Raw genomic sequence first — 12,080 nt, 5'->3', positions numbered from 1 at the left:
AACAAATAGCATTTTAGAGAGTCCGAGACTCTTGGTTCAGCATAGTGCTGAGTAAACGTCACAAAGCTGTGAGCTGAACTGTGCCTCGGGCCTACGCATGAATCTGAAGAGGCCTGGCCAATGCTTCTCTCAGTTAACAGTGGTACAATTGTTATAACATCACCACAAAATTGTTTCTGTGAGTTTGCTGTGTGACCATGTTTCCTACATTATGACATTCATTGCACTTCAAGCTTAATTCATTGGTTGCAATAAACTTTGAGATCCTTGGCATGGAAAAAGGCACATTTCATAAGCCCTTTAGGTCTTTCATGCAGAATTTATCCAAAATTATTCTGTATTAAACAGAACAGTAATCTAGCTCACAAAACAAAATTAATCTGTTGTAATTCTACTTCCTTTTCTGGTGCATTCAATGTGCGGCAGACACATAGATCAGGGGTCTATTAGTTACTTATTATTAGTTACTTTGGATGATAGAAAGCATGATGCTAAATGGTTTTGGTGTGACTAGGTAGGGAAGGGTCTCTGAATGTGCTCACTTGGTCTGGCTGGTGGACAAGGACAGGACTGGCCTTGGTTCTGCTAGAGCCTGTGGCCAAACAGCTTCACGACAACTATCAAGGCTCGTGTGAATAATGAGCCATGAGCCATGGAACCTGCCTCTGGTCAGGTTCAGGAGAGCTGGAGAAATTCAACAAGATGAAGAGGAGAGGGGGAGAGGATAGAGTGAGATAAAAGCAGCCAGACAGAAGCAAGCAATTTTGACTGACCTTGTTTTTAGTGATTGAATCAGCAGCACTCAGTAATGAGAGGATACAGGCAGACAGAGCTTCCTGTGACAGACCCTGAAACACCGTCCGCTGAAAGAAACACACCACAGTTACACCATGCAAACTTCAACTTCAGTGCTAACACATACACTGTTAACCAAACTCCCTCCACAGATACATGGCTTGCTGAGTGTCTCCAGCATTCTCTGTCTTTAACTCTGCAGTATTCTGCTTCTGTAACAACTGCTTCTCAGCACCAGAGCTGAACCATTCATTTACAGGAACTGGTTGTACAAGTTACTAGGCAGAGCCTGGAGGGTCATTGCCAGATTGTCGAAGGGCACTAGACCAGCTGCCTCATACAGCAGATAAATGAATGCCTCAACAGGAAACCTATGCAACCTGCAATTACCCAATCCCTTTGCTCCACCACTGGTGGGAGTGCCTCCTACTGCCAAGCTCCCACACCTTCTCCAACCTTCCTTTCAGCTCATTTTTAACATCTCTAACTGAGCTTTAGGCCATTAGTTTAAGTGTTATGAAGTGCCAGTCTTTGCTTGATAATACTTCTGTGAAGCATATTAAACATTCTAGCACTTACAGGTGCCACTTCTGTGCAGACTGGCACTTTAAATATATTGTAGGGATTAGGACAAGTACTGGAGGCAAAATGGAATACTCTCCACTTTGCCTGACTGAGTTCAACTCCAATAACTCTCCAGATGCTCAATGCTATTCAAGACAAAGCAGTCCACTTGACTGGCATCCCATCCACCATGCTGGACATTCACAGCCCCTGGTCTGAACCATCTACAAAATGCACTATGCTTACAGTAATCGCTCAGACCTACCTTCCATAACAAGCGAAGAGGACAAAGGCCACAGGCACAGAACAAAACCACCACCACCTGCAACTTCCCCTTCAAGTCCGAAAACATCTAGATTTGGAAATATATTGCAGGTCCTTCATTATCACTTGGTCCAAAGCCTCCAATTTCTTACTCAACAGCACTTTGAGAGCATCTTCACCAGAAATCTGTAGCAGCTCAGGAAGATGACACTGCATCTTCTTAGGGATTATTAATGATGGGCACTAAGTGGCAACCTAGCCGGTGACATCCAGATTGAATGCTCACGGCTTCATTTGTTGACCTCTCTCATTCTGGAAGCTGTTTACGAACTGCTGCTAAAAGTAAGGAACTGCAGACCCAAAAGTTAAGACATTTGGTGGAAGCTTTCAGTTGATATTGTAGGCCAGTGCTGGTTATAGAAAGGCAGTCCCTGAGTTATGCCAAGGTCATTCCTGAGAATTGTCCACAAAACGATTTTTCCATAAATCAGCAATGAATGATTTCAATGAAGGCTAAATGAACGGTCCCCTAGTAGAAACAGGTAGACTCTTGCCCTCACAATCTACCACATTATGACCATGCCCCTTATCGTCTGCCTGCACTGTACTTTCTCCAAAACTTTTATTTTTATTTATTTACTTATTTGAAAAATTGAGATACAGCACGGAATAGGCCCCTCAGGCCCCCTTGAGCACAATAGCCAGCAATCCTGATTTAACCCCAGCCTAATCGTGGGACAATTTATAATGATCAATTAACCTGCAAACAGGTACATCTTCGGATTGTGGGAGGAAACCCACGCAGTCACAGGAAGAATGCACATGCTCTTTACAAAATGAACAACTTAGACAGTTATAATCTATTCTCCAGGCTTTCTCCCATTCATTTAGCCTTTACACTTTGGTAATGTCATGTTATCCTTGTAATGTTTTGTAATTCCATAACATAAAGCTAATTGAAAGAAAAACACAGGAGCCAGGGATTCTGCATTCAGTATTGTTTTCCTTTGTAAGACAGAGGCATCATCAGTATTCTCATTCCATGCGAGCACAATGACTTGACTGGTGATAGATGTCACTCTTGGGCACAATTTGTACTGTAATTCTGTTACAATAATATTTTAATTTGAACAGTCTCCTGTTGAATCAACTTTAAAGAAGAAAGGAAAAGACAAGAGTAAAAATACAAGAGTTTTTACATCTTTGTGTAAGTGTGTGTTGGGGGTTGGGGGAGCGTTGGGTGGATGGGAGGGTGGGAAAGAGGCTTGTCTTGCTCAGTCGCGTTGCTACTGAACACTGTGGGCATGCTAAATTGGCACAGGAATGAATGCCAACACTTGCCTCCAATACATCTTTGTGTGTGGTGGGAGTTAATGCAAATGACACATTTCACTGTGTGTTTCAATGCACAAGTCATAAGTAAACCTAAATTGGATACCTCAACACACTGTTGGAACTTGTACTGATGGCATGCAAATGGAAGGTTTTCATCCATATTATGGGAATTTCCATAAACCAGGTCTCCCAGACCCTGTGGAGTGCCTGCATTTAATTAAAGTCAATAGAATATGACCAGCTCTTCCCTACAACCAGGCCATGCAGTCGCTCAACCTACACATGAACATCTTGCTTCACCTTGTGCTACCAGTCCATCCTTCTGCAATCCCTGGGCCAGGCAACTCGGCAAATAACAAAAGCAGCTGACTGCCAGGAACCAAGCTTCAAACTGAGTGCAGAACTTACACGATATTCCATTTTCAAATCATAATCATCCATAAGATTTTCTTATTGAAAGTTAAAGATTGGAAAGAGGAGTAATTGTTCAAGTAGAAAGCAAGCCTTTTCTGAAACTTACATCGATGCATCTGTAAAGTTTCGAAAGACAAACCAGTGTTCTGCGAACTGTAGGATACCACATGCCATGCAAATCGGCTGGGGAAATAACCGACTGAGGCCGGGGATTCAGAACTTCTGAGTTACCTGTAGACAGACAGATGTGTTTAATAACCCACAGCAAACATCATCATCACATGATACAAAACAAAACATCTATCACCACCCTGGTAGCAGAGAGGTGGGAGAGGCAGATACAACAGAGACAGCTCTGGTTTAAGGCCTTTGTTATTACTGACTGTGGCAACGAAGAGTCAACAGGGAAAGGTGAAGGGTATGTCATGGTATCTAACTAACTGAATCACCAACCACTGGTAAATAATCAGCTCTAAGGAGCTGATTACTGACATCCCGGAAAAAACTGAAGGTCCATGAGCCTGTCCTCATCAAGAGATCAGTGGCAGTGAGGGTCAGCAACTTTGAGTACCTCTGTGTAATCACTTCAGACAACTTGTCCAGCGGTCCAGCAGGCAAGTGCAATTACAGAAAAAAAGCACGGTAACACCTCTACTTCCTTAGAAGTTTGTGAAGATTCAGTATGACATCCAAAACTTTGATAAACTTCTATAGATGTGTAATGAAGCCATTGACTGGCTGCATCCAGCCTGGTATGGAAACACCAAAGCCCTTGAACTGAAAATCTTACAAAACATAGTGGATATGGACCAGTCCAACATGGGAAAAGCCCTCCCCACCATTAAACAAACCTACAGGCAGCATAGTTGCAGGAAAGCAGCACTCATCATCAGGGACCTTCATCACCCAGGACATGCTCTCTTCTTGCTGCTGCCATCAGGAAGGAGGTACAGGAGCCTCAGGACCCACCCCACCAGGTTCAGGAACAGTTACTACCCCTCAACCATCGGGTTCTTGAACCAAAGAAGGTAACTTCACTCACCCCATCACTGAACTGCTCCCACAACCTTCAGGCTCTTCATCTCATGTTCTCAATATTTATTGCTGATTTATTTATCATTATTTCATTTTTCTTGTTATGTTTGTTCAGTTTGATGTCTTTTGCACACTGGTTGCCTGCCCTGCAGGTGCGGACTTCCACTGTTTCTATTATGATTATTGGATTTATTGAGTGTGCCTGTGAGAAGATGACTCTCAGATTGTATAGGGTGACATGTACTGTATGCACTTTGATAATAAATTTACTTTGAACTTTGAATTCTTTGAGGTGGCCATTAGTGTAGTGGAGAGTGGAGTCTGAGAAAGTTTTACTAGGAACAAAGAAACTACATGGAATTGGAAGCAAGTTACTGAGACGAGCTGGGAGATGATGGACAGAGCGGAGTGACACGTTGAGTTGATGGGTACTGGCTGTTATAAAAAACAAAGACAAGGTGAATCAGCAGAAGTCTGCCAGGTGGGATTCAGTGAGGGGTAAGTGGGAGATTACCTAAACAGACTGGAAAAAAATGACTAAAAATACTTTGCTCAGTCCAGAACAATCTGCAGGGGGTTTACTGCATCAGTTAGTTACAAACGTATTGTTTAATCTGGTTTGATATATCAATATTCAATAGACAATATTTACAACTATATCAGCTTCCATTAGATTTCACTGCCTAAAGATCCTAACAAAGAGCAAAGGCAATTTTTGGGTGCAACTCCCTCCCTCTTCCACCCACTCTGTTGCACAAGTAAAGCACAGCACCTGATTTAATAACATTTTTTGAATCAGGATCTTCAAGCTGAACTTCTGTCAAAGACGTAGCAGCTGCAGGCAGTTTCTTTTGTTCATCCTTCAAACTCTGTGCAATTTGCTGCAGAACACAAAGAAATTGCAAAACCAAAATTAGCACCTGTCCAGCTGAGGGGCATCCAGCCTTTGTGAAAACCGCATTTACAATAATTAAGGCAAGACACACACGAAGTGCTGAAGGAACTCAACAGGCCAGGCAGCATCTATGGAAAAAATAATCCATGTTTCGGGTTGAGGCCCTTCATCAGGACTAGAAAAAAAGATGAGACATCCATTCTCGTGTTTTAACAATAATTTGACCCCTAATACAATTCAAGAGATGGTTAAACCAATTCTGGATTTTCCAATTTTAATCATTTCACTCTTGGATTCACTATCTGTGCCCCGCTCTCTGGAATTCCTTTCATCAACCTCTGTCTCTGACTGGTTCTTTTAAATTGGTCTTTAAATGCAAGTTACTGTTGATAAAAATGCACCGGTGAGAACTAAATTACGAGGACACTTTGCAAACTTTGTAATCCCTTAAATGCAGAAAGATGAAAGGATTAGCTAGATGAGGTGCTTAAATTGATCAAAGGACTGGAGTGAACCTAGTAGGTGAGTCCAGAACAAGGATTACCCCAAAATGAGAGTCAAGGTAAAAGGACCCTTAGTGTCCCAAGTAATTAGGAAAATTGTGGGACTGCTGGAGACAGTGCAGAGAGGATTCACCAGGATGTTGCCTGAACTGGAAAACTAGTTGTGGAGAAAGACTGGATAGGGCTGGGTTTGTTACCCTAAAATGAAGGAGCTGAAAGTATAACTTGCTAGAAGCATATAGAGTTAGAGAGACAGAGTCCGGGTTCAAAGTCAAAAGTTTTTCCCATGGTAGAGGTATCAAACATAAGAGGGCAAGGGTTTAAGACTAAAGCACAGAGTTTAAAGAGAAGCTTTTCTTACATGTTGCCAGAAGAGATGATGGACTCACATTAAGAGATATTTGTACAGACACTTAAATAGGCAAGGCATTTTATTTAGAGATACAGTGCAGAATAGGTCCTTCCAGCTGCACTGCCCCAGCCACTCCCGACCGCCCCAATTTAACCATAACCTAATCACGGCACAATTACAATAACCAATTAAACTATGCCTTTGGACCGTGGGAGTAGACCTGAGGACACGAAGAAAACCCACACATTCCATGGGGAGGGTGTACTGACCCTTACAGAGGATTTCAGGAATGAACTCTTAACAAACCGAGCTGTAATAGCTTCGCAATAACCACTACGCCACATGGCGCACACATAAAATTAGGCATAGGATGCAGTCCCAATGCAGGGAAGTAGGATCAGTGTAGATGGGAAAAAGATCAAGATGGACGTGGTGGGCCAATGAGCCTCTTTCTGTGCTGTACAACCCTTTGAATTTATAAACAGTTAATCGAATATGAGTGACACAAATGGACTGATAACTACATACATAATTTTGAGGGCTCCAGCAAGAAGAACAAGAGTTTAACACAATGAAAGAGGGAGCTGTTCAAGTGGGGCAGGCTTCACTTTATTCAGGCTGGTACAGCTGGACCAGCGAAGCAGGTCATTAAGTCTGAAGAAGACTTTAAATTAAATAGTTATGGCTAAGATGAGAATAAATTTAGAAAATAAGAAAGACAGAAAGCCGCTAGTCCAGGAAAATGAAACAGATGGCGATGTTGAGATTCGTGCAAACCAACGTAGTGAGGGACTTCCAGATAAAGCCAGTTCAGCGAAAAGTTGCACAAAGACATTTTATCTACATACATAAGAGAGACTGCAGATGCTGGAAATCTAGAGCAACACCTACAAACTGCTGGAGGGACTCATCAGATTGAGTCCCTTTGTAGATGCTGTCTGACCTGCTGAGTTCCTCCAGTGTTGTGTGTGTTACAGAATATACAGCATCCATACGATAGATGAATTAATAACACATGTTGTATAATCTAACAACTATTACAGAAACAAAGTTACATATTGCCCAAGGTTGAGAATTAAATATTTCAGGGTACAACTTTTGCAAGATTTAGGTAAAACAGATCTGGGGTAGCTCTGATTTTGAAGAATTAAATAAGCATAGTTGCAAGTCAGAAAAAACAATTTGGGAGAATCATAATTCAAACAAAGTCTGGCAGAATCAGCTTGGATGGAGCTGAGAAACAGTGAGGGCCAGGAAACTTGGAGGAAGCTGCCAGTGGACACAGAACTGGTAGGAGTAATGTAGTTCATAACATAAATCAGGAGGTGCATATTTAGCAAAAGCAACACCATAATCTGTACCTTGGCTAAGCAAACCAAGATAGCAGTAGAAATTCATATTGCAAAGAAGATCACTTTCTCGGTCTGTATTTTGAGGAAACAAGAAGAGAAAAAGCTTCTTTTGATCTAGTATTGTGTGATGAGAAAGGGTTAGTTTGTGATCTGGTAGACAAGGGACCTCCATTGTACAGTGATTGTAATATGATGGTGTTTTACATGGAAATCAAAAGTGATTTAGAGCAATCTTAAATCAGCATCTTAAATCTGGTGAAAACAAAATACAAAGACAGGAGACATGAATTGGCAATGCTAGTTTGGGAAACTACCTGAAAGAGTATGACATTAAATCAGCAATGGCTAATGTTAATATATAGTTCACAAGTAACCCTCTATGATATAAAGTGATCCAGCTGCAGCAATCCAGGGAAGTTTATGATACCATGGGATCAAAGGTAGAAGTTTATAAAATTGTCAAAAACTGCAACTGGTGATTGGGAAAATTTCAGGAGTTATTGGACAAAAAGAAAAATATGAATCCTGGCCATTGTCCTTCCACACTGTCAATCCTGTTGGCGTAAATGTCAACCATCCCTCTGCCACTACAGATGCTGCCTGACCCACTGAGCTCCCTGGCAGCTCATTCCTCACAAACCGACTGCAAGAACTTCAACAGGGACCACATGTAACAAAGATCAACAGAAGATATTGTTGTCCCTTACAGATCATGACAGGAGCAGTGTGTTGGGGGAGATAAAACAAACATTTCATCAGAAGATATAGGTACAGAATTAGGCTATTTGGCCCACCAAATCTGCAACACTGATCCATTTACCCTCTCAGCCCCGATCTCCTGCCTTCTTCCCATAACCTTTCATGCCTGATGAATCAAGAATTATTATCAACCTCCATCTTAAATATACCCAATAACTTGGCTTCCACAGCCAGCTGTGGCAACGAATTCCACAGATTCACCAGTCTGGCTAAAGAAATTTCTCATCTCATCTCTGTTCTAAAAGGATGTTCCTCTATTCTGAGGCTGTGTCCTCTGGCCCTAGACTCCCCCACCATAGGAAACATTCTCTCCACATGTACTCTGTTGAGGCTTTTCAACAGTTGGTAGGTTTAGAGACCCGGAGCATCTATTTCATAGAACTCAGAAAACCTTCCTGAAATGGAGGAAGACACAGGAATAGAGTGAGTAGCATTGCACTTAAAGGAAAAGCCCTGGAGAAATTATGAGACTGTAAGCCAATTAAAGATGACTGCTTCCTAGGGTTTTGTAAAAAGATGGCCTTGTACATGGTGAATGCAAAGGTTGTTATCTTCTGAAATCCCACAGCTTCCAGAATGGCTCCCACATACTAGAAGGTATCAAATGTAAATCCAATCCCCACAAACAACTCTTAACCAGTCAGTCTGACTTCATTGGTAGGGAAATGCTGAAATCTATTATTTCTTGCAAATGGGGAAAAAGAAAGCATGTTTTTTTCTACCTCCATCATCTCAAGTTTGTCTGGGTATGCCAGATCACCGGGTGCCGGTTTATAACCCACAATGTCAGTCTGAATGTAGATATGAGTCCTGTATACCAGTCGCTCCTGTACATCTTCCAGCATTTGCTTTGCCACTGTAGAAAAGGCACCCAGCTGCTCCACTGAAAGAAACGGGAAGCAGGATGGTGAATATTTAGGAAAGAACCTTTGAATCAAAGGCACAGTTCAGTCAGTCGGAATCAAATACTAGATTTACTCACATCAATCTAAAGATTTTTCAGAGAACAGTACTGCCCCATAAAGCTGTGCCGACTCCTTGTACTACAAAAATAATCCCACATAGACCTCCATTTTTCTTTAATCCAAGTGCCTGTCTCAGAGTCTCTTAAATGTCTCCAATGCAATACCTCTACACCAGGGGTTTCCAACCGAGGGTCCATGTCCCCCTCGGTTAGTGGTAGGGATCAATGGCATAAAATATGTTGGAAGCCCCTACTCTACACCATCCTTGACAGGGTGCTCCTTGCAGTCGCCACTCACTGTGTGAAACCCCTCCTACCTCTGACAATCCCTCCATACTTTCTTCCAATCACCTTAAAATTATGCCCTCTCGTTTCAGCCATTTCTACTGTGGGGAAATTGACTATCATCTCCTGCACCTCTATCAAGTCACCTCCCATCCTTCGCTTGAAAGATAAAAGCCCTAGCTCACTCAACTTTTCCTCATTATCTGGGAAATCTCCCCTGCACCCTCTTTCTGAAGCTTCCACATCTTTCCTGTAATGAGGCAATCACTGAACACAACACTCCAAATACAGTCTAACCAGTTTCACAGAGCTACATTACCTAACGGCTCCTGAACTCAAACTCCTGACTAATGAAAACTGACAACTCCCTACCAACTTGAGAGTCCTGAAGAAGGGTCCCTTCCTGAAATGTCAACTGTTTATTTATATCCATAGATGCTGCCTGACCTGCTGAGTTCCTCGAGCATTTTGTATGTGTATCAACTTTGAGTGATTTATGGTAGTGGACCTCAAGATCTCCCTTTTCCTCCACACTGCCAAGAACTCTACCATGAAGCCTGTAGCTTGCCTCCACGCTCCCTGGTGTATCACTCCACATTCTCCTGAAATGAACTCCATCTGCCACTTCGCGGCCCAACCCTGCATGCTGTCAGTGACCTGTTGTAACCCATGAGAACCTCCTACATTACCCACACCACCAACCTTCATATCATTTGTAAAATTACTAACCCACCCTTCCACTTCATTATCCATGTCATTTATAAAAATCACCAAGAGCAGAGGTCGCAGACAGATTCCTGTGGAACACCACTGGTTACCAACTTCCAGGCAAAAGTGTTCCACCTTCTGTGGGATAGCCAATTATAAACCAACACAGCTCTTTCCCTGGTTCTCAAGCCTCCTGACCTTCTGTATGAGTTGACCATAGGGAACCTTGTCCAACACTTTACTAAAACTAAAACTTTACTAAATCCCAAGTACTTAACTTTTGCCACCCTCTCATCTTCTGTACTTCTGTGGCCAGTGAGAATGGAAAGATCATCGCCAAAGGCACAGCAATCTCCTCCCTTTCTTCCCACAGTAGCCTAGGGTATATCACTTCCGGCCCCAGAGACTTATCCATCCTAATGTTTTCCCAAAGGGTTCAGCACATCAGCCTGTCTTATATTGTCCTCACATTCATCAGGGTCCCTCTCACTGGTGAAGACCGTTGCAAATTTTCATTAAGGCCCCCTCCTATCTCCTCCAATTCCAGACATGTTTCCTCTTTTATCCTGATTGGTTCTACCCTAAAATCTAGACTTAATCTTCACTTAGGTGCAGAATGCCTTGGGGTTTTCCTTAATCCTGCTCACCAAGGCCTTCTCATGTCCCCTTCTAACTCTCCTAAGTCCTTTCTTAAGCTCTTTCCTTGTTGCCTAATAACTCTCCAGAGCCCTTTGACCCTTGCTTCCTAAACCACAAATACGCTTCTTTCTTCCTCTTGAATAGATATCCGACATCACTTGTCAACCATAGTTCCCTCGCCCTACCATCCTTTCCTGTCTCATTGGGACAAACCTATCCCAAACCCTATGCTCCCTAAACCAACCTCACCAAAGATTTCCATTGTGCATTTTCCTGAATACAATTTACACTCCCAAGTTCTTGCCTATTCCAAACATAATTCATCCATTTAATAGCTTTCCATAACATGCCCTCTCACTGTCCGAGGCTGTGTGTGGTAAAGATCAAAGAGTTGTGGTCACCATCTCACCCACCCAAAAATCCGTCACCAGATCAGGTTTATTGCCTAGATCCACTACATCGCTCCTCAAGTCAGCCTGCCTACGTATTATGTCAGGAATCCTTCCTGGATGTATCTAACTAATTCTGCCCCATCTAAACTTTTTGCAATTAGGTGTCAATCAATACTGGGAAGTTGAAGTCACTCATAACAACAACCCTGCTATTTTTGCATCTTTCCTAAATTTGTTCCTCAGTATCACTATTGCTACTGGGGACTCTGTAGAATACTCCCAATAGAGTGATTGCTCTCTTGCTGATTTTGACTTTCGCCCGCAATGACAGTTGATAATCTCTCCACAATGTCCTTCCTTTCTGGAGCTGTTACACTATTCCTGATTAGCAATGTCACTCCCATACTTTTTGCCTCCCTTCCTGTCCCTTCTGAAATATCTAAACCCATTCCTGCCTTCATGACATCCACACCTCTGTAATGAAACATAATAGTTCCATGTATTGATCCATGCTCTAAGTTCATCACCTTTGATCTAATTAAAATAGACACATTTCAACCCATTCAACTGAATCCAATTATGCCCTTTCCACTATCTATCCTTCCTCAGTCTATCAGCATGTTGTATCTACTTTTACACCAACTGTAATAGATGCTCTAATCTATTAATCTGACTCCCACTCCCTCTATCAACCTAGTTTAAACCCTCCCCAACAGCTCTGGCAAACTTGCCCCTTTCCCGTTTGTACAGGTTATGCCTTCCCCGGAAGAGATCCACAAGTCTGAAACCCTTCCCCCTGCATCAATTCCTCAGCCACACACTTA

The 12,080-nt window shown here is 42.4% G+C and overlaps 1 protein-coding gene across 1 annotated transcript in view; it reads right to left on the bottom strand.

Annotated features, from left to right (window-relative positions):
- cog3 (component of oligomeric golgi complex 3) overlaps positions 1 to 12,080 on the bottom strand; it is a 92,782-nt gene that overhangs the window by 30,037 nt on the left and 50,665 nt on the right. The window contains exons 13-16 of the mRNA XM_059967846.1: positions 8,991 to 9,151; positions 5,180 to 5,288; positions 3,479 to 3,603; positions 774 to 863 (exon numbers count right to left, since the gene is read on the bottom strand). Of these exons, the coding sequence (XP_059823829.1) occupies positions 774 to 863; positions 3,479 to 3,603; positions 5,180 to 5,288; positions 8,991 to 9,151 (485 nt within the window). The remainder of the gene's footprint in view (positions 1 to 773; positions 864 to 3,478; positions 3,604 to 5,179; positions 5,289 to 8,990; positions 9,152 to 12,080) is intronic.

This window comes from Hypanus sabinus, chromosome 4 (assembly GCF_030144855.1).
Source record: "Hypanus sabinus isolate sHypSab1 chromosome 4, sHypSab1.hap1, whole genome shotgun sequence".
Taxonomy (NCBI): Eukaryota; Metazoa; Chordata; class Chondrichthyes; order Myliobatiformes; family Dasyatidae; genus Hypanus; species Hypanus sabinus.
The sequence above is the reverse complement of the archived record's forward strand: the minus strand, read 5'-3'. Positions and strand labels throughout refer to the sequence as shown.